Here is a 24237-nt window from a genome sequence, read left to right as displayed (position 1 = left end):
TCCAAGGGGACCAAATCGAGCGGACTCGATTCTCTCGGGGCAGTTGAAGGGTGTGTTACGGCTATCTATTTGCCGTATTGGCACTGCTCGCAGAATTGATGATCTGAGAAGGAGAGTTTGGGGATGTATCCGGCTCTAGATAAGTGCCTGATGCTGGTCTTGTTGAGGTGTCCGAGTCGTCCATGCCAGAGTGATGACACGGGAATGTCAACCAAAAACAAGTCACCCTCTCTAAGTGTGATGTGCAAAGGATACAATGAGTGTATCTTCAGTCCTCGAGCAAGCAGGAGGTTCCCTTTGTGGAGTGTCCACCCTCCTAATGAGAAGCCGACACGGATGCCGTCTTCATCCAATTGTCCGACTGAGATCAGTGGACTTGAGAGCTCAGGTACATGTCGTACATTGGGTAGTACTAATGTAGAGCCACCCGCAAGGTTGAGCTCTATTGTGCCAATTCCAATTATGTCACAGTGTTGTGAATTTCCTACTCGAACTGAGTCGGAATGTTGGGTCGTGTATTGCCGAAATTGGGATCGATGAGAAGTCACATGAAAGGACGCACCCAAATCTAAGAGCCACGTGCTCGATTCTTCAGTCGTAAGCAGAACTTCTGATTCAACTAGGTTCTCAATTGATAGTATATTTGTTAACTCTTCGGGCCGGACAATGGCCTAACATAGGGTGTCTACGGGAGACACTTCACCAAAGGGTGTCACGGCAACCGGATTAGACTTCAACACTTAATCCGACTTAATCAAGTTACTTATTAGGATCGTCTTCATAACACGCGTAAGATATAACAATTAAGACAGAACGGCAATTAACACAGAGATATAACAACGCTTAAGCTTTCATTAATTAACCGCTAACTATTACATTGTATCCGGGCCTTTAAATAGGTTTTCGGTCTGTATTACAAAACGGTGCCATCCGCACCTGTTCGGGATCGGTCCGGATCCGGAACGGCACACCGTTCCGGTCCGTCCGTCCACACTCATAGCTTAATTACAACCACATTCCTACTACTTAATTAGCTCTCCGTTTCCCACTTTGGACTCCTTTGCCGGCCGGTAACACATGGCACGCCCGTGGGACAGTACCTTGTACGTCGAATCCACAACCGACCCTTGCTATTCTTCGTCCAAAATGTCCAGAATGCTTTGTTCGAGAGGCTCCAATGGTTCATCTGGAAGTGGTTGTTGTTGTTGTTACTGTTGCTGCTCCGTTGCTATCTGCTGCGGCGGGTCCGTTGGTGGTTGCTGCGGCTGCTCCTCCGTTTGTGGCTCTGACACCGGCATCTCCGTCGTTGCTCCCTGCGTCGTGGTGGTCTCCGGTTGACTGGTTCCCGGCTAGCCCTCAGCCGACAACGGTTCCTCATCACGAAGGTTAACCATTGTCGCTTCTCGTGCTTTTTCTTCCCGTACCCGGGACCGCTCGTAGCTTTCAAACTGGATTTGAGCGTCCAGCCTATCATCGTCCAGCTGAGCTACGAGCTGCCTGACCTGCGCCAGTTGTTCATCTGCCAGGACTTGGAAGTCATCGGCCAGCTCGTCCCGTATGGCGGTGAAGTCCTCGGAAGTCAACGTATAACAATCATCTCCTTCCTTCCGCCGGTTTGCCACATCCGCCCGTACCAACTGGAGTTCCGCCACGTTTTGTGCCCACTTTGTCCACCATTTTACGGAGCTTTCATCAATCAAGTACTTCGTCTGATTCAGCCATGCCCGGAGGATGGACTGAATCCGGCTCGTTCCCAATTGCGATTTGGTTTCCGCCGCTTGTCGTTCCTCCTTCAGTTGTTTGATGATTTTTACGTTGTCCTCCGCCTACGCCTTGTAATGCGTCAATTGCCTTTGATATGTACTTTGTAATTTCTGCAATACTGTTGACGCTCTCTCTTTGTCTTCCTGCTGCTACCTCTGGAGCTCCATCCGGACCTTCTCCGCCTCTTCCAAGCGTCTTGTATTTTTCCGCCCGTTCGTCGGCGATCGCCGTCGCGGCCCGATCAACTGCCTGCTAGAGCTCGGCCATCCGTTCTTTATGTTCCGTTTCCAGTCGTTTGTAGTCCCGGTGCAGGTGCTCAAAATCATCCGTCTTTTGCTTGAGCCGTGCGTTGATCTGACGACGAGCCCGGTCCTCGCGGTCCTTCTGCTGGCGGAGCTCTTCCTTTAGTCGTTCAATCTCTGTTTCCGCCGTTTTCCGCAGCTTGTCCTTTTCCTGCAGCACTTTGTCTTTCTCCTCTTTTAGCCGGTCGTACGCTTGATGGCCTTTCCGGAGGCTCTCCTCTGCCCGACGGAGGTTCTCAGCAATCTTCTTTAATTCGGCTTCGGCCGCCGTCTTCAATTCTCGTTCACGGTGTCGTGCCTTTCGGCTCCGGATCGTTTGCGTGAGTCGGGTGGGAACCGCCGAGGTTTTGGACTAGGAGAAAGAAGAATATGAGATGAGGCTAGTAATGAATAGATTATTAGAAAGAGAGATAGAAATTTCGTGAATCCCACGAGTGTATTTTATTCGATTAATCAATATTTAGATAAGAATATATATTTAGATTGAAAGAAAGATATAAGAAACTTGTGAATCCCACAAGTATAGATTATATTATTTTCGTGAATCCCACGATTATATTAATCGGTTGGTGTTTTCGGAAATATATCCAATTTCCAAATATTTCACACACCTATTACATTGTGCTCCCCATCCTTATGTAGTGATGGGAGAGACTAAGCATAACTACATGCTTTTTTTTTTTTCTAATATGTTCATGCACACTAAATGTGCATGTGATGCTTTTCTAATCCTTGCTTTTATTTGCTAAATATAGTGCTCATGCACGCTAGATGTGCATGAGTCACTTTTTAGTTGCTTGCGGTTTTCTACAAAATATTCACGCACTCTAAAAATGCATGATTTACCTTTTAATAAAGGTAGGCACAAATAAAGCACTTATAGTTATTAAATCTATTTATAGAACACTAAAGATAAGGTAGCATGATGGTAAAGTTGAGGTTTGGCTACGTGGAGGTACAAGGTTCGAATCTTGCCCTATGCACATGATAAATATCTTGATATTCTTATTTTATTTATTTATATGTAATTAAATCGGTTATATTATTTTTACTTTTTCACGTAGTGTACGAAATACACTACGACACTCGCCCCCTCCGAACCCGCACATCCTCCGGTATGTGCCGAAGTTGCCGATGCTCGTTGTCTCCCCTTCATCCTCCGTTTGTCCCGCTATGTCAACTTTGTCTCTCCATTTTGAGTAGACCCATTCTTTCCACCCGAACCATTGTCGCCATCCGATCCACCATATTCTTTGTTCTCTCTCGTCATATTCTTGGCCCTTGTCATTCGTGGTAGTGTCTTTTACTGGCCTCTTTCTTGTCTTCATCAACCTTGACTTTTTTCCGGATCGCTCTCGTCCGATCGACTTTCGGTTTGATCGGCTTCCGATCGGATTCGTATTCGGCCGAATCGGAATCGGTTGTTCGGTTTTGATTGAGTCGGTCTCCTTCCGCCCCGGTTTCGATCTATCGGTTTCGGTTTCAGTTGGCTTTCTTTTCCTCGTTTTCACCAGCCTCGACCGGTCCAACCTTCGGTTGAGTCGGATTAGCATCTTTCCGGATCCGTCTCGTCCGATTGGCTTTCGGCTAGGTCGGCTTCCATCCATATTCGCGTTCGGCCAAGTCAGACTCGGTCGATCGGTTTTGACCGATTCGACCCCTTTTCGGGTCGGCTTTCTTTCGGGTCGTCTTTCGGCCGAATCCTCATTCGCCCGGTTCGGCTTTCGTTTGTGTCGTCTTTCGGCCGAATTCTCTTCCTTTCGGTTCGGCTTTCTTTCGGGTCGACTTTCGGTCGAATCCTCTTTTACCCGGTTAGGCTTTCTTTCGGATCGGAATCCCGTCCGGATCACCTTCCATCCTAACTGGCTTCCGACTTTACCTTTCTTGCCGCCACCTCCCGTCTCTCCGGTCTCACGTTGGTTCTCAGACACAACCGCCGAAGTCTCTAGGATTAGTGGGTAGGAATCCTCGGTATTATCATCCTCCATTGTTTCACCCATAGCCATATTCTCGGCTATCTCTCCGTCGTATGCATCGACTTCGACCTTTGTTTTCTCTCCGCCACCTTCCGTCTCTTCGGTCTCACGTTGCCTTTCGATCGCAACCGCCGGAGTCTCTGGAATCAGTGGTGGGGAAGTCTCGATATGGCAATCCGCCATTGATTCGTCCATAGCCACCTTCAATTCGATGTCATCTTTCGTGGCGACCTCCTCAATCAAGTCCTCCTTGCTCTTTTTCACTGCATCAATTATGCAAACATCAATTATGCTTACCCCTTTTTGACCCGATGTCTCGGGCACTTGTATCCCGAAATTTCCTTCTACACTTGAATTATCGGCCTTATCCTTCGCCATCGTTCTTTCACAAGACAAGAGGGTAGCTTGTTTTACACCCTCTTCCGTCGCACCATCATGTTGTATTTCGGCCTTCATATTGGCTTCATCGTTTTTCCTCAATCGACCATCCTTCATGGGCCATGTCGTTGTTGACGAGATTCTCAGCTTCCTTTCATCATGTCTTCGGCATACCCTTTCGATTTTGGCCCAATCCTCGGTAAGACCGTTCGCACCGTCATCGTCTTCGAGTTCGATCCCGATGTCCATCCTTTCTTTTCGATCGATCGATTTTACGAACATTAGGACTTTATCCTCCCCCACCAACCGTTGTTCCCGCTCCGAGAGTTGAGCAAGACGATGCTCGAACTCTAGGAATGCTTGTGTTGCACTTCGGTGGGTCTTCTCCGATGCCACCCATTCGTCGAATTCTCGCCGATCTTGTCCCTTCGATCTCTTGTAATCATATGCCTCTCGTAAAGCTTCTTCGAATGACCCCCATGTCGAGTTTTGTTGCCGTATCTTGTGGATTCTCTCTTGTAGCTCATCCGTGGCCACCCGATTGAAGGATGTCACTTGCAATCCTTCCGGTATCCCACATCGTATCATCTCCGCCTTGTAGTCACGTAGATAGCGTGACACATCGTTTCCGTTGAATTGTCCGTTTCGTTGTACGAGCCGCTTTACTGCCCCCGTGATCTCCGACATCACTCGTTGTTCTTGTAGCATCCGCTCGAACATCATCATCATCGTTATGCTCATTGCCTCTTGTTGATTCTCCATCTCCTTGCCACCCGTCTTCACGTCGGGTTCACCAACGGTGTCGTGCCTTTCGGCTCCGGATCGTTTGCGTGAGTCGGGTGGGAACCGCCGAGGTTTTGGACTAGGAGAAAGAAGAATATGAGATGAGGCTAGTAATGAATAGATTATTAGAAAGAGAGATAGAAATTTCGTGAATCCCACGAGTGTATTTTATTCGATTAATCAATATTTAGATAAGAATATATATTTAGATTGAAAGAAAGATATAAGAAACTTGTGAATCCCACAAGTATAGATTATATTATTTTCGTGAATCCCACGATTATATTAATCGGTTGGTGTTTTCGGAAATATATCCAATTTCCAAATATTTCACACACCTATTACATTGTGCTCCCCATCCTTATGTAGTGATGGGAGAGACTAAGCATAACTACATGCTTTTTTTTTTTTCTAATATGTTCATGCACACTAAATGTGCATGTGATGCTTTTCTAATCCTTGCTTTTATTTGCTAAATATAGTGCTCATGCACGCTAGATGTGCATGAGTCACTTTTTAGTTGCTTGCGGTTTTCTACAAAATATTCACGCACTCTAAAAATGCATGATTTACCTTTTAATAAAGGTAGGCACAAATAAAGCACTTATAGTTATTAAATCTATTTATAGAACACTAAAGATAAGGTAGCATGATGGTAAAGTTGAGGTTTGGCTACGTGGAGGTACAAGGTTCGAATCTTGCCCTATGCACGTGATAAATATCTTGATATTCTTATTTTATTTATTTATATGTAATTAAATCGGTTATATTATTTTTATTTTTTCACGTAGTGTACGAAATACACTACGACAACAGCTCCTTAGCGCTTCTTGTGCGGCAAGTTCCTCTCTCAATTCTGCAAGCTCCCGAGCTTGCGCCGCATCTCTCGCCGGAACGGTTTCCGTTGTCGGGGTCTTATTGTTATGTACAGGTCGTTCCGTTTCATTATTCTGTACACTTATCGGAGTCACCGGTGATTGGATCCGTATTTTGGCCATCTCTGTCGTGACCTGATCCAAATCTTTTTCAAGGCACCGGATTCTGGACCGGGCCGTCTCTAGTTGTTCGGTTGTGACGAGCAACCGTTCGCTTTGCGCTCTTTCTTTTGCCTCTATATACCCCACTGCTCCGGCTATCTGTTCGCCTATCCACCGGAGCCACAGGCTACCGGTGCCTTGTTGTGCTTGCACGGAGGTTTGATAGATGGGCTCACTTGTAGAGGGGTGGTCCCGCCTGGTTGCGCCGAGTTGCAGTTCCTTTTCTGCCCGTGGACCATCCTGCTGTCCTAGTTCCCCTTGCGCTTCTTCTTGGCTGACCGAGGGAGGCTGCAGTGATCTTTCCGGCTCTGGCGGGATGGGACTTGCCGGTGTTGCCGATGGTGCCGGGGCTTCTGTTTCCGGTGCCATCTGCACTGGTTCCGGTTCCTTCCTTGGCGTAGGAGTCTCAGTATGGGGAGCCGGTGTTCCCTCCGTCTGAGGGTCCGAACGTTTCCCGGCTGTCTCAACGGTCCTTGCCGACGACCATCGCTGGAGGTGCTCCGTAGGCTCCTCCTCTATTTCCTCCTCCTGAGCTCCGGCATTGAGTTTTGCCGCCAAGGGGTCCACTTCTCGATTCACCGGTCGGCGGAGTGTGACCTTTACGGGCCGTGCCGGTGGTTCCTCCTACGCCTCCGTTGGGCGCTTTCGGCTTCTGCTTCCTGTTGCCGCCTGTTCTGCATCCACCGCCTTTCCCTTACTGGCCTTAGAGGCCAACAGCTGTTGCCGTTTGGAAGCCATCCTTGGGGTGCCGTCCGGCACACTTCCTCGCTTCTTGGGTTGGACGGTCTGAACGGGTGGCACCAGCAAGGTGAGCCACTGTGTTACGGCGTGCCATATCCTTCGTCCGTCCCGGCCTTCTTTGCCATCTTTGCCTCTGACGATCTCGATCGCCGCACACAACCCGTCTGCAATCAATACCGGCCAATCCACCTTGATCCCTTCATAGGTGGCGATGATCATCCCTGCCCGGTTCTGCGGCATGACAGGGGGTCTAGGGTATACGTGGCCGTATTCATGGAGCACACGAGCAATTTCGCGGAACAACATATCTCCGCCGCCCTGTGTCCGGTAGCCCTTGCTGGCTAGAGAGTACTCACCAAAATACCTGATGAGTTGCTCCGGGGTTGGATTGTCGATCGTGAGTATGCCTCCCTCCGGAAGGCCTATTAACGCTCGAATCGCCTCTGCCGTTATGACCTCTGTATCGATTTCCTTGATCACTTTGTCGGCTTCTTTGTGTGGCGGTACTTCCATCATCATCAAGAAGCCCTCGAGCCCGTGTTGTTTCAGCCATGTCTTGGCGGCTTCCGACAGCGTTTGCGGGTCCATCTCTGTGTCGGGGTCGGATTGCGGTGACGAGGATGGATGGTGATGAGAGTGGGGTTGAGAAAGAGAGAGTTCAGAAGGCGGTGGTTCTCTGTGCGCAGGTTCTCATCTGATGATCTTGCAGCGTTTCGGTGCTTCTGTGCTCCTGGGTTCGCGAAAGTAGAGGGTCTCTACGCGCAATGGTTTTTGTTTGTGCATTCTGGCGCCTTTTTCGAGTTTGTGCATGTCGCGTACTTAAAATAGCATTATGTCCTGTGGTGGTGCTTTAAATGCCCATTACGTACCTTTTCGCTCCAGGCTCTTTCATCCATTCACTCCTCGCTTTTGCATGATTGTTTTTTTTTTTTTTTTCAGTTATTATTATTATTAGTGTGACGTCACATGTCCGTTGGTCCTCCCGGACCCTTACCGGCCTCATTCTCTCCGGTTCCCGGCTTGCTGTCTCTGCCGTCTTGGTGGTTGCCGTCGGTCCTTTGCTCAAACGGGTTCTTAGGCATCGGTCCTCTATATGCCTTTAACCGGAATCCGTTGACCCATTTGCCCAGCACTTCGCCAGCAAGTGTCCCCAACTGGTAGGACCCATTATACTCCCGTGTTAGCCAATATGGTCCGGTCCATCTAAACCTTAGTTTACCCGGCATCTTGCCCATCCGAGTTTGGAATACTAACACTGGTTTGCCGATTGCGAACATTTTTTCGTTACCTTTCCTGTGCCGGTCGACAAATGCTTTCCGTCGCCGTTGCTCCAATTCTAAATGTAGGATGCTGGCCAACCGTTGTTCCTCCAGCTCACACAGCGCTGTCAACCTTATTGTCTCCGACTCCTTCTCGTTCAGCCGTTCTTGTAGCTGGATCCGTAAGCTAGGTACTTGAAATTCTACCGGCATGACCGCCTCGAGTCCGAACGCCAACCGGAACGGTGTTGTTCGGATGCTCGTTTTGTATGCCGTCCGGTATGCCCAAAGCGCGCTATGTAGCTTTGTGTCCCAATCCGTCCGGTTCTCGTTGACGATCTTCCGAAGGATGTTCTGAAGCGTCTTGTTTGTTGATTCCGCTAATCCGTTCGCCTGTGGGTAGTAAGGTGTGCTTCGTTTGTGGACCACGGCATAGAAGGTCGTTAGGCTTTCCACTACTTGTCCGAGAAAGTGCCCCCCTTGGTCACTTATCAATTCAATGGGGCATCCGTAACGGCACCAAATGTACTCATATAGAAACTTTGTCGTTGACGCAGCAGTGTTATCCCGTAAAGCTTTGGCCTCCACCCATTTCGTGCAGTAATCCGTAGCAACGATAATGTACCGATTACCCGTTCTCATTGCCGGTGGCTTGAACGGTCCTACAAAGTCCAGCCCCCACTTTTGGAATGGCTCGAGTGGTAGTACCGGCTGGTGTGGCATACGAGCCTGCTCCGTTGGCTGGCCCATTCTCTGGCATAGGTCACATTCTTTTGCGTACCGTACCGCATCTCTTAATGTCGTTGGCCACCATAGGCCACTTTGCCATATTTTTCTGGCCGTCGCATCTTCGGCATAGTGACCTCCGGCAAGTCCGCAGTGGGCTACCCTCAGTATCAGTTCCTTTTCATCGTTGCGCACCGCCCGTCTCCATATGCCGTCAGCACCCTTGTGGTACAGTGTGTCTCGCAGTAAGCAGAAATGTCGGCTTTGTACCGCCAGGCGTTTCCATTCATCCCGGTTCAGCTCTTCCGGAGGCAGTCCTGTGCTCAAAAACCGGTGCATATTTGTGAGCCACTTGTCTTCCTGGGCCACTGTCTCTTCTATTGCCGTCTCCGTAGTGACTCGAAACAATTCCGCATCCGGAAACTCATCCGGTACTCCGTCACCCGTCTCTCCGGACTCCAATCGGCTTAAGTAATCCGCTACGGCATGCTGTATACCGGGTCGGTGGAATATTTCAAACTCGAACTCCTGTAACAATAAGGTCCACCGGGCCAATTTGTCGGTGAGTGACGCCTTGGACACTAGGTAAAGGAGTGCCGAATGATCTACATGGAAGGAAAACTTCCTTCCCAATAAATAGTGCCGAAACTTTGTCACACTGTAGACCATTCCTAGAGCTTCCCGTTCCGTAGTAGAGTAGTTCCGTTCTGCTTGGGATAGCTTCCGGCTGGCATAGTACACTGGCCGGTACCACTTTGGTTCCGTAAGCTGCATCAGTACGCTTCCGATTGCGATGTCGGAGGCGTCCACGAACACGTGAAATTCTTTACTCCAATCTGGAGGTTGTACTACCGGTGCCTGCGACAATAGTACCTTGAGGGCCTTATACGCCCTATCCTCAGTATCGGTCCACTGGAATAGTGTCCGATGTACGGCCGCATGCAACGGTGTAGCCAGGTCGGCCAAGTATCGGAGCATCCGGCTGTGCCACCGGATCTAGCCTAAGAACCGGCTTAATGCCTTTGCCGTTGTCGGCGCCGGTGCTTCTAATATGGCTTTCACTTTGTCTAGGTCGACTGCAATACCTTCCTGGCTCACGATATGTCCTAATAAAGTTCCACTGGACACGCCAAATACACACTTTGCCGGATTCAAGCTTAGCCGGTACGCTCTACACTTTTCTAGACAAAGACGGAGGTGCTGAAAATGGTCCTCCTCCCGGCTATAGACGGCGAAATCGTCAAGGAAAACCTGCATAAAAGCCGGTATATATTCACCAAAGATTTCCATGATGATTCTTTGAAACGTTCCCGGTGCCGTTTTGAGTCCGAACATCATCACCACGGCCACAAACACCCCCCATTCGGTGACGAATGTTGTTTTCTCCTGGTCGTCGGGGTGCATCCGGATCTGATTATACCCACTGAATCTGTCTAGAAAGCTATAGACCTCATGGCCGGCGACGGCATCCAACACTCCATCTGTGAACGGAAGTGGAAACGCATCCGTTACCGTAGCCGCATTAAGTTTCCGGTAATCCACGCAAACTCGAATTTTTCCGTTCTTCTTCGGTACGACTACGATCGGGCTCAGCCATGTCGCTTTCTTTACCGGACGGATAAAGCCAACTCTTAGCAATTTGTCGATTTCTTCCTTGACCTTGGCAGCATAATTGGGATTCATCCGGTACCGTCTTTGTGCCACTGGTTTTGCGTCCTTGCTCAAGTGTACTTGATGCTGGTATAACTGAGGGTCGAGTCCTCGCATACCTTCGTATGACCAGGCGAACACATCCCGGAATTCCGTGAGAAGTGTTATCATCGCCGTTTTGTCTTCGGACTTCATCTCCTTGGCGATGTGCACCGGTTTTGCTTCGTCTGTGGTGCCTAAATTCACCTCTTCCAGTTGCGATGCTTTTACGCGCTATGAAACGGCCATTTCCCGTTCCAACGCTTCCTGCGCTTGCCGTAACTCCCGGATTGCGTCTTTATCCGGTTCTGCTTCCGCCTCTTCCGGTTGCGGTAAATACGGTGCTACGGCTTCGGCAATGTCAATTTCGAAGAGGGGTATGATCTTTGGGTTTTCCTGCAGGTATTGAGCTTCTTCTTCATCCGCTAACCCTTCTAGCATGTTGACGCTTTCCGCATACAACGGTGTACATTCCTTGCCAGTGCTCGTCCTTGGCTGTGTTGGTACCCGTACCTTGGCTTTTCCTCGCCGGAAGGTAATTATATTTTTTCGCCAATTCTGTTTGATATGTGCCGTTTTCAACCATGGCCGCCCCAGCAATAGCGGGTATGCGCCTTGTGCCTGTAATTGTAGCTCTACGGCCGAGATGTGAAATGTATGCCCGCCGACGGTGACTTCTAATTTCCGTATTAATCCTGTCGGCCGCACTGAGCTTGTATCGGCCATCCGCAACCAGAACGGACACGGCTCCCACTCGTGGATTCCTAGGTCCTCACGTCCGGAGGCTTATTACATTTACCCCAGAGCCTCCGTCTATAACTGTGCCGGGGAGTTCTTTCCCTTTTACAATGGCAGTGATTACCAGACTGCTAGTGTCTACCACTGTTGGTCCCTCCTCCGGATTCGAGAAGAGTACCGGTGCCGGTGATGGTTCTCCTGCTGTCATGGTCGTCTTCAGTCCTTCCGTGAATCTTGGCACGAGTTGTAGGAGTCTTCCTAGTGGTAACATAATCTGGCATTCTTGCAACGCCTGCCATGTCTCGTTCTCGGAGTGACTACCGCCGGCAAGCCCTGCGGTGTTCTCCTTTTGCTGTTGTAAGTCTGTGACATTCTGCTCGTTTGCTTTCTTTACCCATTCCGTTGCTTGTTTCTGGATGGTCTCCTGTGTCTCCCATTCTTTGGCCATGCCCTTCGACCTTGTGGTCACCTGCTGCAGGTCTGCCACCTCAGGGACTACCATATTTACCGTCGGTCGTTTTTCATAGCTCTTCACCGGGCATTGGTTACTATAATGGCCTTCCTGTCTGTAGTAGTAGCAGTAGGCTTTCCGGGCATTGCTAGATTCGGCATTGTCTGTTGTGCCTAGGGCAAGTCCTACGGTACGCGCGGGGTTTTGTACCGGTTGGCTACTTGGAGCTCCTTGTTCCGGATCCCGGGGATAGCCGCCTTTTTTAAAATGCCGTTTTTTGTTATAGCTTTTCTTATTACGGTACTCTTGACGGGGTTGCCCGTTATATCTGCCGTATTCCTCCCGTTGCTGACGATACCCGGGGGACTGCTCCCGATCGTACTGTTCGTATCGTCTATTGTAATCCTGGTACCGATCATGCCGGTCATAGTTTTCTCGCCGATCACCGTACCGGACATCATTTTCCCGTCGCTCGCCGTACTGGACATCATTTTCCCGTCGCTCGCCGTACCGGACATCATTTTCCTGTCGCTCGCCGTACCGGACATTATTTTCCCGTCGCTCGCCATACCGGACATCCTGTGCCGGTCGGTCACGATCCATTCGTCGCCAGCGTTCGTCTTCTTCCGGTTGCAAGCTGACTATGCATCCGTTGAAACCGGATGACAAATTGGGGAATGCTCTCCCCTGCCTCTTGCCGGATGGTATAAAATAAGCCTACCATTACGGTCTGGTCCACCTCCTTTTGAAAAAAATGCCTGAATTTAGCTTTTAAATCTGCAAAGGTGTTGATGGTAGACGGGTCCTGCGTCCGGCGCCATCTTGCTGCTCGTCCCTCCAATGTGACGCCAAATTCCGCTATCTTAGAGCGTTCTTCTTCTTTTGGGGTCAATCACTGGGACACATGGTTGGCTTCCCATGTCTGTTCAAAGGCGTGCACATGAGCTTCCGCGTCCGGATCATCTCTATATTTGGAGTACTGGAACGGCATGTCATCGTCCGGTATTGGTGCGCAGGCTGGTAGTGTTGGTGCTCGTTCCGGAATTTTCTCCGGTGTCGGTGGTCTTTCCCGATTTGATTCCGGTGTTGGTTGTTTCTCTTCCTTTGGTGACGGAGGCCTCTCCTCTTCGACTTCCGGTGTCGGAGCTCGTTCTTCTTCTGCTGGTTCCGGGGGTTCCAGCGTTAGCACTTCCGGTTCCGGTTCCGATGTCGGTAAGGTATCCGATCCTTCGTCCTCCAGTCCGCCCGGGGTTTCTTGCTGCTACGGTAGTTCGTGTGCACACTGTATTCCCCTTCGGAGTCCGATTCATATGCTGAAAAGGCCTCTGCTTTGCCTTCTCCGTTTGCCAACGCGTGGAGAAGGGATTCGGTTTCCCAGAGGCTGCTTAGGCTGCTACCGTCGTCCGGGTGCGATGTTTGCTGTAACCAGAGGGAGTCCTCCGCTACTCTCCGGATTACGTTGGAAAACGAGTGATCCGCTCTAATTTCCTGCGCTACTTGCTGGAAAGCCTCGCGTCTCCTTTGCCTTTCGGCAAGGCGTCGAGTTCGATCTGTAACCAGGTCGTGCGTTGATCTAGACATCCATCCGTGCCGTCGTTCTCTACAAAAACAGGAATCGTGGTCGCCAAAAACTGTGTTAACTCTTCGGGCCGGACAATGGCCTAACACAGGGTGTCTACGGGAGACACTTCACCAAAGGGTGTTACGGCAACCGGATTAGACTTCAACGCTTAATCCGACTTAATCAAGTTACTTATTAGGATCGTCTTCATAACACGTGTAAGATATAACAATTAAGACAGAATGGCAATTAACACAGAGATATAACAACGCTTAAGCTTTCATTAATTAACCGCTAACTATTACATTGTATTCGGGCCTTTAAATAGGTTTCCGGTTTGTATTACAAAACGGTGCCATCCGCACCTGTTCGGGATCAGTCCGGATCCGGAACGGCACACAGTTCCGGTCCGTCTGTCCACACTCATAGCTTAATTACAACCACATTCCTACTACTTAATTAGCTCTCCGTTTCCCACTTTGGACTCCTTTGCCGGCCGGTAACAATATTCAGGTCGTTTGTCAATACTTTGGCCGAAGAGCCAATGTAGTTGATCTCCTCGTATCGGCCACTCTTCTGCTCGGCTTGCTGAGCCTTATCATTTTTGGCCTTGAGTGCACGGCAATCAGCTTTGATGTGTTCGAGTTTCTTGCAGTAGTTGCAAACTCGATTATCCTGGGACTTGCTACGACTTCTTTCATTGTTCGGCTACCGTGAGGAACTTCTTCCACGGTTGTTCGATCGATCGGTCGAACCTTGTACTACGTAAGCGTTGTTGGCTGAATCGTTAGCAAACGATTTTCTCTGAGCTGCTTCAATCAGAATTGCACTCGTGACTAAGGAGTACTTAACAATAGTTGTCGACGCATTGCACACGGTTGTAACGAAAGTTTCCCACGAGGGAGGGAGACTACTCACGAGGAGCATTGCTTTTAGTTCATCCTCGATAATTGTCCCCTAGGCCAAAATTTGGGAGCTTAAGCTTTCGTACTCATTCAGGTGTGCCTGGATCGAGTTGGACTCTTTCATCCGAAGGTTATAAAGGTGTCAAATCAGGTATATCTTGGTAGGGGCGACCTTCTTTTCGTAAGTTTCTGAAAGTGTCTTCCATAGTTGGAAGGCAGTCGAACACGATTGCACCGTGAAGTACACAGACTCCGATAGATGCATCCGAATGGTGGCTCGGACGATTCTGTCGAGCTTTTCCCATTCAAGTGACTTGTATCCTTCTAGAGGGTCTTCATTCTCAATGGGGTCAATTTGCCCCTTGACTATTAAATAGTCTTGCATCTACTCCTTCCAGAAGTTGAAGTTCGATCTGTCGAACTTCCTTAGACTCATTTCTGACAAGCCGGATGTTGAAGCCATTTGTGTTGGTATAATAGACTTTGTCCAGAGTTAGCTACGAATTGTGATGGAGTGCAACAACTTGGCTCACTCGATGCCATTCTAGCCGAAGTTGGACACAAGTCGTGTTGATTACGAATATCAACGAATCCTGTTCGGAGTGACTACTGTCAACTAACTTAGTCGAGTTGAACCCGTATTTGATGATTCGATTTTTCCGAAATTTCTCAACACGATTATATGCAATACTCCAGGCCGATCTTGTTTCGGTTAACTGCAACGATGAGAGGGATGGATCTAATTGGTCCTCCCGAATGTTGTTCAGTCGAATGAAACATAAATTGGGGTTACCCCTGGAGTCGTGTTTGCTTTAGGTCACTACGGCGAGTAGGAGAAAAGCATCAGATGACCTATTCGATTTTCCACCTAGTCGAGTGAAGCAAAGATTTGGCCTAATCAAGATAGAAGTCTCACTCCGAGCGGCTACGATCACATAACCAAAAGTGACCTAGAATAGTAGAGTGCAGACTTCGCCACGTTTCTCTTTGCGTAAACAATCTTGTTGTAGGTTGCCTGTCGAGACCAACTAAGATCTTCAGGATACACGAACGAGAGTTGTCGATGGAGACTAGATAGAAGGCGACAACAGAATCAAACAAACGACCAAGATCTGATACCAAATGTTGGGAACGTCGTCTTCTAATGCAGAACAAGATCAACACTCTTCTAGGATAAGAACATAAATGGATGCAAGATCATAGCTTTGATGGCAGCAAAGACATAAAAGAAAACAACTCGTACGCAAGAGAGAGAGTCATAGACAGGTAGGCACAAATGTCAAGGAAGTTTATTACAACTTTTACAAAATGTGCAACCAACTGTAACTAGGTTACAAAGTAGTTTATATATACGGACTAACTTAGGGCAACTGCCCTTCTCACTATTTACATAAGTAGCCTAAGTCTAGTGTGTTCAAAAGGAGATAGTGTGAATACGTCCATTAGAAACCCGTATTCAACACCGCGAACCACGACGGAGGACGGATGACAAGGCTATGATCGACCGACTACAAACTTGGAGCTAGAAGTGATGAGTCTTGGAACTCTAGAAGTTGAGCGACATGAGTGCATGAAGACAAATATGAAGATTAAGGGGACAAGATGGAATGAAACGAGGAAAACTAGATTGATGTGTCAATGACTGGCGTTGAATCCCTTGAAAGGAACCAAGGAGATTATAAGTATTTATACTGTTAGGAAACAGGTCCCTCCGGATGGGAAGAACCGGATGTGGAGTACCCGGCAACGGAAGACCCTGTGAGAACCAGATGTTGCAGGCCCGGTGAGAACCTCTCATCGGATGGAAGGGACATATATGTAAATATGTTCCAGAGAGCCCACTGGGGCTATATTTGTAAATAGCCGAAAAGTCATATTAGTATAAATATGACTTAGGGCAAACTTAGTGAGTGTTGTGTTTTTGTCATTCTTGTTGGTGCAAGATCTGAGTGCAACCGTGTACAGAGAGAGAGAGAGAGCGAGAGATGAAGAGGACGTTATCTCTGTTGTAACCGCCGCCTGTGGCGAAGAGAGTGAACAAGAGGTCGTTGCCTCTCTGTTCATCTACTGTATACTGTAACATAGTGATAGTTTGCAGTCTATGGACTGCCGTGGTTTTTCCCGTGTTTGGGTTTTCCACGTAAACATCCTGTGTACTCTTCTCTTTACTATGTCGTGCGTACATTACCCATTTTTTCTGTGTTCGATCCTAGACTTGGTTGTGGCTGAGCATTGTGTTCGGGAACGTGTAGTTCCTTTCAAAGTGGTATCAGAGCAAAACGACACAGAAAAAAAAATGGACGATTCGTTTGGAGGCATGTTCAAGCTCACCAGCTCCAACTATTCAGTGTGGAAGTCGAAGATGAGGGACATGCTCGTGGTTAAAGATCTTTGGTTGCCGGTTCAGTTCGGGGACAAGAGACCGGACAAAATCGATGCCACGATATAGGAAGTGATGCACATGAAGACAACGGCCTACACACGGTGCTTCATCGACATGAGTCTATACAACAACTTCAATGAAGAGAGCAAGGCTCATGAGCTTTGGGAGAAGATCGGCATCATGTTTCAGAACAAAAATGTTGTTAATCAGGTTTTTGTATTCCGGAAGCTAGTAAGACTCCGGTACCAAGATGGCTCCAGCATCGCGGAGCACATGAATGCCTTCCAGGGGCTGATACACCAGGCAACATCATTGGAAGTACCTCTTGCCGATGAGGTACTAGCACTACTCCTGCTTGGTTCCCTCCCAGATAGCTGGGAGACGTTGGTTGTCACTTTGGGCAACGCCAGGCCGGAAGGGAAACGGTTATCCCTAGCAAGAGTGAAGTCGAGCTTGCTAGATGAAGAGGCACGTCGGAAAGATAAGGATACGAGCTCCGACTCCAAAGCGCTTCTTATCGAATCGAACGCGGAAGACAAAGAAACTGTAGTCCCCAAAACTGGGAGAAGTCGGGGACACGGTCAAAGTCAAGGGGGAGGCCTACTTGCTTCTATTGTGGCAAGCCAAGACACTTCCAGAAGAACTGTCGGCACTTCCGAAAAGACAAGGAAACCGACGGTACCGATTCGAAGCGAACACTAGACCAGAACGGTAAAGACCGGAAGGGAACGACGGCAATCGCAGCAAGTGAAGAAGAGCTGATGCTCATCACCGAGGAGAGTGAGTTGAACCTTGCGGCGATGAGACAACGTGGGTTGTTGATCCCGAAGCGTCGTTCCACCTTATCCCGGACCGTAAATACTTCTCATCCTACACAGCCGGTGATCACGGTTGTGTCCGGATGGGGAATGAAGGTACATGCCGAATTGTCGGCATAGGAGACGTGTGGTTGACAACACCAACCGGATGCAAGCTGCTACTGAAGGATGTCCGACACGTTCCGGAGGTTCGACTGAACTTGATATCAGCCGGTTGGCTAGATGATGAAGGCTACACGGGTAGCATCCAGAACGGTGTTATGAAGTTCAGCAAAGGAAGCCTCATTGTGGCTCGGGCCTGGAAGGTCAACACGTTGTACCTGATGAATGCCCGATTATGCCTGGAAGAAGTGAACGTGGCTTCCGACACTGTCGGTGAGCTGTGGCACAAGAGGTTGTGTCACATGAGTGAGAAGGGGATGAAGAGCAGACGACAACCTCATTCCAGTGAAGAACGTGCCCTTGGAGAAGTGCACTGATTGTCTGGCCGGTAAGCAAAACCGGACCTCCTTCTGACCAAGGCCACCGATGAGACGTAATGCATCACTGGAGTTGGTGCATACTGATGTGTGTCAAGTGGACACGAAGTCACATGCCGGATCGCAGTACTTCGTGACGTTCATAGATGACCACAGCTGGAAGTTGTGGGCCACACCGTTGAAGACGAAGGATTAGGTGCTATCCGTCTTCAAAGAACTCCACGCGAGAGTGGAAAGAGAAACCGGTCGAAAGTTGAAGGCGGTTCAAGCAGATAACGGAGGAGAATACCGGGGATAGTTCGAGGAGTACTGCCACTCGAAGGGAATCCGGCTCAAATTTACCGTGCCGAAGACATCAGAACTAAACGGGCTGGCCGAGAGGATGAACCAGACCATAATGGAGAGGGTTCGGAGTATGCTGGCGCATGCAAAATTACCCAAGAAGTTTTGGGATGAGGCATTGTCGACGGCGACATACATGATAAACAGATCACCCTCAGTACCCTTGGACGGAGACACGCCATAGAGAGTATGGACCGGTAAGGAAGTGTCCTACCGGCAACTGAAGGTGTTTGGATGTCTCGCGTACGTGCATGTAGCTAAGGACCGGAGAGGAAAGTTGGATCCAAAGACCCGGCCATGCATATTCCTCGGTTACGGCGACGATGAGTTCGGCTACCGAGTGTGGGACCTGGTCGACAAGAAGGTATTCCGGAGTCGAGATATTATCTTCATGGAGGACAAGACGCTCGCCGACTGGGAATCGGAGAAGAAGATAATGAACTCTGAGTCGACCGGTAAGGATCGATTCTACGATGAGCAGACCCAACCGGCAAGAGACCGGTTAGCACTCGATGAACCGGCCGGTAACGGTAAGGAGACAAGACAGGCCGAAGAAGAAGGAATAGGTGAAACCGGAACCGGCCAAGACCCCGAATCGGATTCGGATGAAGAACAGATAGAGGAGCCGGTTGCCAAAAGCCAAAGACGGAGATATCCTCTGAAAGAGAGAAGGGCCCCCCAGAGATTTCCAGATGCGGAGCATGTGCTGCTGACCGATGAGGGGGAGCCAGAAAGCTTCGAGGAAGCTAAAAGTGACGCCCATAGCCGCAAATGGTTAAGTGCCATGCAGGATGAGATGGACTCCCTGCATGAGAACCATACGTACGAACTGGTGGAGTTATTGAAAGGAAAGCGGGCACTCCGAAACAAGTGGGTGTACAAGTTGAAACCGGGAGATGCCGGCAACCCCCCGAGATACAAAGCCAAGATCGTGGTGAAGGGGTTCCAACAGAAGAAGGGCGTGGACTTCGACGAGATATTTGCCTCGGTAGTAAAGATGACCTCCATCCGGACGGTGCTGAGTATAGCGGCAAGCATGGACCTCGAGGTAGAGTGACTGGACGTGAAGACGACATTCCTTCACGATGACCTCGAAGAGGAGATCCACATGCAGCAATCGGAAGGATTCGTGGAGAAAGGAAAGGAGCACCTGGTTTGTCGGTTGAAGAAGAGCTTGTACGGACTGAAGCAGGCTCCTCAACAATGGTACCGGAAGTTCGACTCCTTCATGACCGATCAAGGGTACCACAAGACACAGGCCGATCACTGCGTGTTTGTGAAGAAGTTCGAAGGAGGCAACTTCTTGATACTCCTTCTGTACGTGGACGACATGTTGATCGTCGGACGAGACCAAGCCAAAATACGGATGCTGAAGAAGGCTCTCAACCGAACTTTCGCAATGAAAGACTTGGGTCCGGCAAGACAGATGTTGGGGATGCATATCATCCGGGACCGGCCAACAAAGCAATTGTGGCTGTCACAGGAGAAATATGTGACAAAGGTGCTTCAGCGGTTGAACATGTCATACGCGAAACCGGTCGGATCGACACTTCCGGCAAACTGTAGATTATCCGGTAAGCAAAGCCTGAAGACGAAAGCAGAGAAGGCGGATATGATGAAGGTGCCATATGCCTCTGCCGTCGGGAGCTTAATGTACGCAATGGTGTGTACTCTGCCGGATATTGGATACGCAGTTGGAGTGGTGAGCCGATTTATGAGCAATCCCGGCGAGGAGCACTGGAACGCGGTCAAATGGATACTCCGGAACTTGAAGGGCACTTCGAATATGTGTCTCCGATTCGGCTCCGGTAATCCTCAACTTGATGGTTTACCGATTCGTACATGTCGGCTGATGTGGATACCAGCCGGTCTACATCCGGGTATGTAATGACATATGCAGGGGGAGCTGTTTCGTGGCAGTCGAGGCTGCAGAAGACGGTTGCGTTGTCAACCACGGAGGCGGAGTACATGGCGGTTGTGGAAGCTGGCAAGGAAATATTATGGATGAAAGACTTCATCGGTGAGCTCGGTATCCGGCAAGATGAATACCGGCTCTATTGCGATAGTCAAAGTGCCATCCACCTTGCTAAGAACGCAACATACCATTCCAAGACGAAGCACATACAACGTAGGTATCACTGGATTAGGGAGCAAGTAGAAGATCGAGAGTTCGCACTGACGAAGATCCACATGGACGAGAATGGGTTAGATATGCTGACCAAAGTACTGATACCCGACAAGTTGGATGCATGTCGGAAGCAGATCGGACTAGTAAGACATCCCATGCCGGAGTGAAGGGGGAGTTTGTTAGGAAACAGGTCCCTCCGGATGGGAAGAACCGGATGTGGAGTACCCGAGAGATGGTGCAATCTCTCGCTTTTCCTTGCCAACATAATAAATATGCTGAGCAAACATGAGGAAATCCCTACACAACGAATCGCACTTTGCTCTAATAAAAGTTGGTGCCCAATCAAAATAAAAGAGAGGGCTTATTATCATATGATATAACCAATTGTCAAGCACGTGAAGAGTGACAAATTTTAAGTCTCTCACTCTATCTCTCTCTCTCTCGGTTGCAATTAGTCTCCCGCGGACATTTAAAAGATGTTTGTCACAACTTCCTTTGGGTAGAGAAGTGAGAATTTGTAGAAAAATGGGGGAGGGGTATGTTGGGAATTATGGAAATGTTAAGGCGTGCTTTCGGATTTTCTGAAAACATGAGAGAGAGAGATAGAGAGAGGGAGAAATGGTGGTTCCTCGGAGTTTCTGAGATGGTGGTTTTTGAACTCCTCTTGAGCTGATGAGAAGAAGAATAATAAAGACACAGATGAAGAAGAAGAAGAAGAAGAAGAAGAAGAAGAAGGAGAAGATCAACATGAAAAGGCCTAAGCAAGATTTCATGGCTTCGCTCAAGGATTGTACCAAGCAAAAGAACCTCTGTAAAGGCACAAAACTACATGGTGAGATGCTCAAGAGGGGTCTACTGAAAAGCTGTGTTTATCTAGCTAATGCTTTAATCAGCATGTATGTGAAATGCGGAGCACTTGAAAAAGCTAAAAAATTACTGGAAGAGATTCCATCCCGGAATGTGGTTTCTTGGTCAGCATTAATATGGGGATATACCCAACAAGGCCGATCTCATGATGCTCTGAATTGCTTCGATTTGATGCAATGTGAGGGCATTTCGCCTGATGCAACTACTTTTACTTGTATCTTGAAAGCATGTGGAAACATCAGGGATTTAGGTAAGGGTGAAAAAATTCACAATGAGATTGCGAGTAAGGGTTTGATAGAGAGAGATGTGGTTCTAAGTACTGCTTTGGTGGATATGTATTCCAAATGTGGAGCACTTGAAAAAGCACAACAAGCACTTGATGGCATTCCTTCTCGAGATGTAGTTTCTTGGTCAGCGATTATTGCTGGATATGCTCACGCACAACGAGGACATGAAGCATTGAAATGCTTTGAAAGGATGCAAAATGAGTACATTTACCCTAATGCAATCACTTTCATATGTGTCTTGAAAGCATGTGGGGGCATAGGGGCTATTGACAAGGGCAAACAAATTCATGAAATGATCGCTAGTACAGGATTGCTACAAAAGGATATTGTTCTTGGTAATGCTTTGGTGGATATGTATGCCAAATGTGGCGTTCTTGAAAAAGCACAACAAGTTCTCAAAGAGCTTCCGCTTAGAAACGTGGTCTCATGGAATGTTCTAATCACAGGGTATGCTCAACAAGGGCAATGTCTCCAGGCATTGAACTGTTTTCAACAGATGCAAAGCGATGGCTTCTCTCCTGATGTTGTGACATTGATTTGCATTTTGAAGGCATGTGGCACCTCTGGATCTATGGAGAAAGGAGAAGAGATACACAAAGGGATCCAATTTAGAAGCTTGTTGGATAACAATACTCAACTTGGTAATGCGTTGGTGGATATGTATGCCAAATGTGGTGTTCTTGGAAAAGCGCGAGAAGTTCTTGAAGACATACCTATCCGAGATATTGTTTCTTGGAATGCTCTAATTACTGGCTATGTTGAACATGAACATTGTTTTGAAGCATTGAATTTTTTTGAGCAGATGCAAAGAGAGGGCATCATACCAGATGCGATCACTTTCACTTGCATATTGAAGGCTTGTGGAAGCCTTGGAATGATAGACAAGGGTGAACTAATCCATCAAGAGATTGTTAGCAGGAACTTATTGAAAAATGATATTGTTCTTGGAAATTCCTTGGTGGATATGTATGTCAAATGTGCTGCAATGGAAAAAGCACAAAAAGTGTTGGAAAACCTTCCAGATCGAAATGTTGTCACTTGGTCTACATTAATTGCAGGGTATGCACAAAATGTGCAATGTCATGAAGCACTAAACTGTTTTGAACGTATGCAAAGCGAAGGTTTCTCTCCTAATATAGTAACTTTAACTTGCGTCCTGAAGGCATGTGGCAGTATAAGAGCTATAGACCAGGGCATGAAGATTCATGATGTAGTTTCTAATAGGGGTTTACTCAAGAGGGAAATTGTTTTTGGCAGTGCGTTGGTTCACATGTATACTAAATGTGGAGAACTTGCAAAAGCGCAAGAGACACTTAAAGAGCTTTCTATTCAAAATGTGGTCGCTTGGAATGCACTAATAACAGGGTATACCCAACAAGGGCAAGGTCGTGAAGCACTGAGCTGTTTTGATCAAATGCAAAGAGAGGGTTTTTCTCCAAATGTAGTCACCTTTATCTGCATTTTGAGAACATGTGCTAATATTGGCGCTATTGACAAAGGCAAAGAAATACATGAACACATTGCAAGTAGGAATTTACTAGAGAATGATGTTATGCTTAGAAATGCTCTTGTGGATATGTATGCAAAATGTGGTCTTCTTGCAAAAGCACAGCAAATGCTTGACGAAATTCCAATTCGAACTGTAGTCTCTTGGAATGTATTAATCAAAGGGTATTCCCAACTAGGGAAATGTGAAGAGACATTGAATTGTTTGGAAGAGATGCTGATTGAAGGCTTATTTCCGGATGAGGTAACTTTCCTACATGTTCTTGGTGCTTGCTCTCACTTAGGGCTATTGAATGAGACCCAAATTCTGTACGAGAATATGACTAAAAGATATGGCATTGCTTCAGGGTTAGAACATGATACTTGCATGGTGATGGTTTATGGCTATGCAGGGTTCTTTGATGCGGCAATGTCAATGATCAAAGTCATGCCGAGCATCAATTTCCCACTAGTTTGGTGCTCTTTATTAGAAGCGAGTAGAAAGTGGGGAAATATAAAGCTTGGGATACTGGCTTTCAATCAGTTACTACAACTAGATTCTACTTGTGCTGCAGTTTATGCCCTTACGGCTAATACATTTGCAGTTGCTCGCATGCAAAAAGATGCAGAGAGGATAGAAGCAGCCATGAGATATTGAAATATACCAACTGCAAGGAAAATAGTTTGAAATTTGGGAATATGCCTCCACCTTCAACATGAGCACAAGAATATAATCACAAGAACACCATGAAAACAAAAAAGTCACTACTTGACTTGTGTCATAGGGGGAATGTGTGCTGAATAATGCCGTATCACTTGATGACAAAAAGATCTCAATTGGCAAAAATGATTCACAAGCAATACCAGCAAGTGTCATGGGGGAAATGTGCCAAATAATGGTGTAGCCCTTAATGACAAAAATATCACGATTGGCAAATATGATTCACAAGAGCGCCATGAAAACAAAAAAGTCACTGCATGACATGGCCAGTGTCTTAGGAAGAATTTTGTGCTGAATAATCTGATGTAGCTGTTGATGAGAAACCTATCAGAGTTGAAAAAAAGGATTTACATCAAAGATCTCTCTCTCTCTGTGGAATGTTAATATATCTCTTCCTCTTCTGACCATGCTGATAAT

At 47.9% G+C, this 24237-nt stretch overlaps 1 protein-coding gene across 1 annotated transcript; it reads left to right on the top strand.

Moving 5' to 3' along the window:
- The first annotated feature begins 21207 nt into the window (after nt 1-21207).
- Nucleotides 21208-23757, top strand: LOC147861891 (pentatricopeptide repeat-containing protein At3g09040, mitochondrial-like). Its single transcript, XM_087322477.1, has one exon. The coding sequence runs from the start codon at nt 21208-21210 to the stop codon at nt 23755-23757; it is 2550 nt and encodes an 849-aa protein (XP_087178603.1).
- Nucleotides 23758-24237: the final 480 nt, after the last annotated feature.

The sequence above is a fragment of the Azolla caroliniana genome, unplaced genomic scaffold (assembly GCF_043228905.1).
Source record: "Azolla caroliniana isolate FFs.n. ecotype wild unplaced genomic scaffold, voAzoCaro1.0.p SCAF_7, whole genome shotgun sequence".
NCBI classification, from domain to species: Eukaryota; Viridiplantae; Streptophyta; class Polypodiopsida; order Salviniales; family Salviniaceae; genus Azolla; species Azolla caroliniana.
The sequence above is the reverse complement of the archived record's forward strand: the minus strand, read 5'-3'. Positions and strand labels throughout refer to the sequence as shown.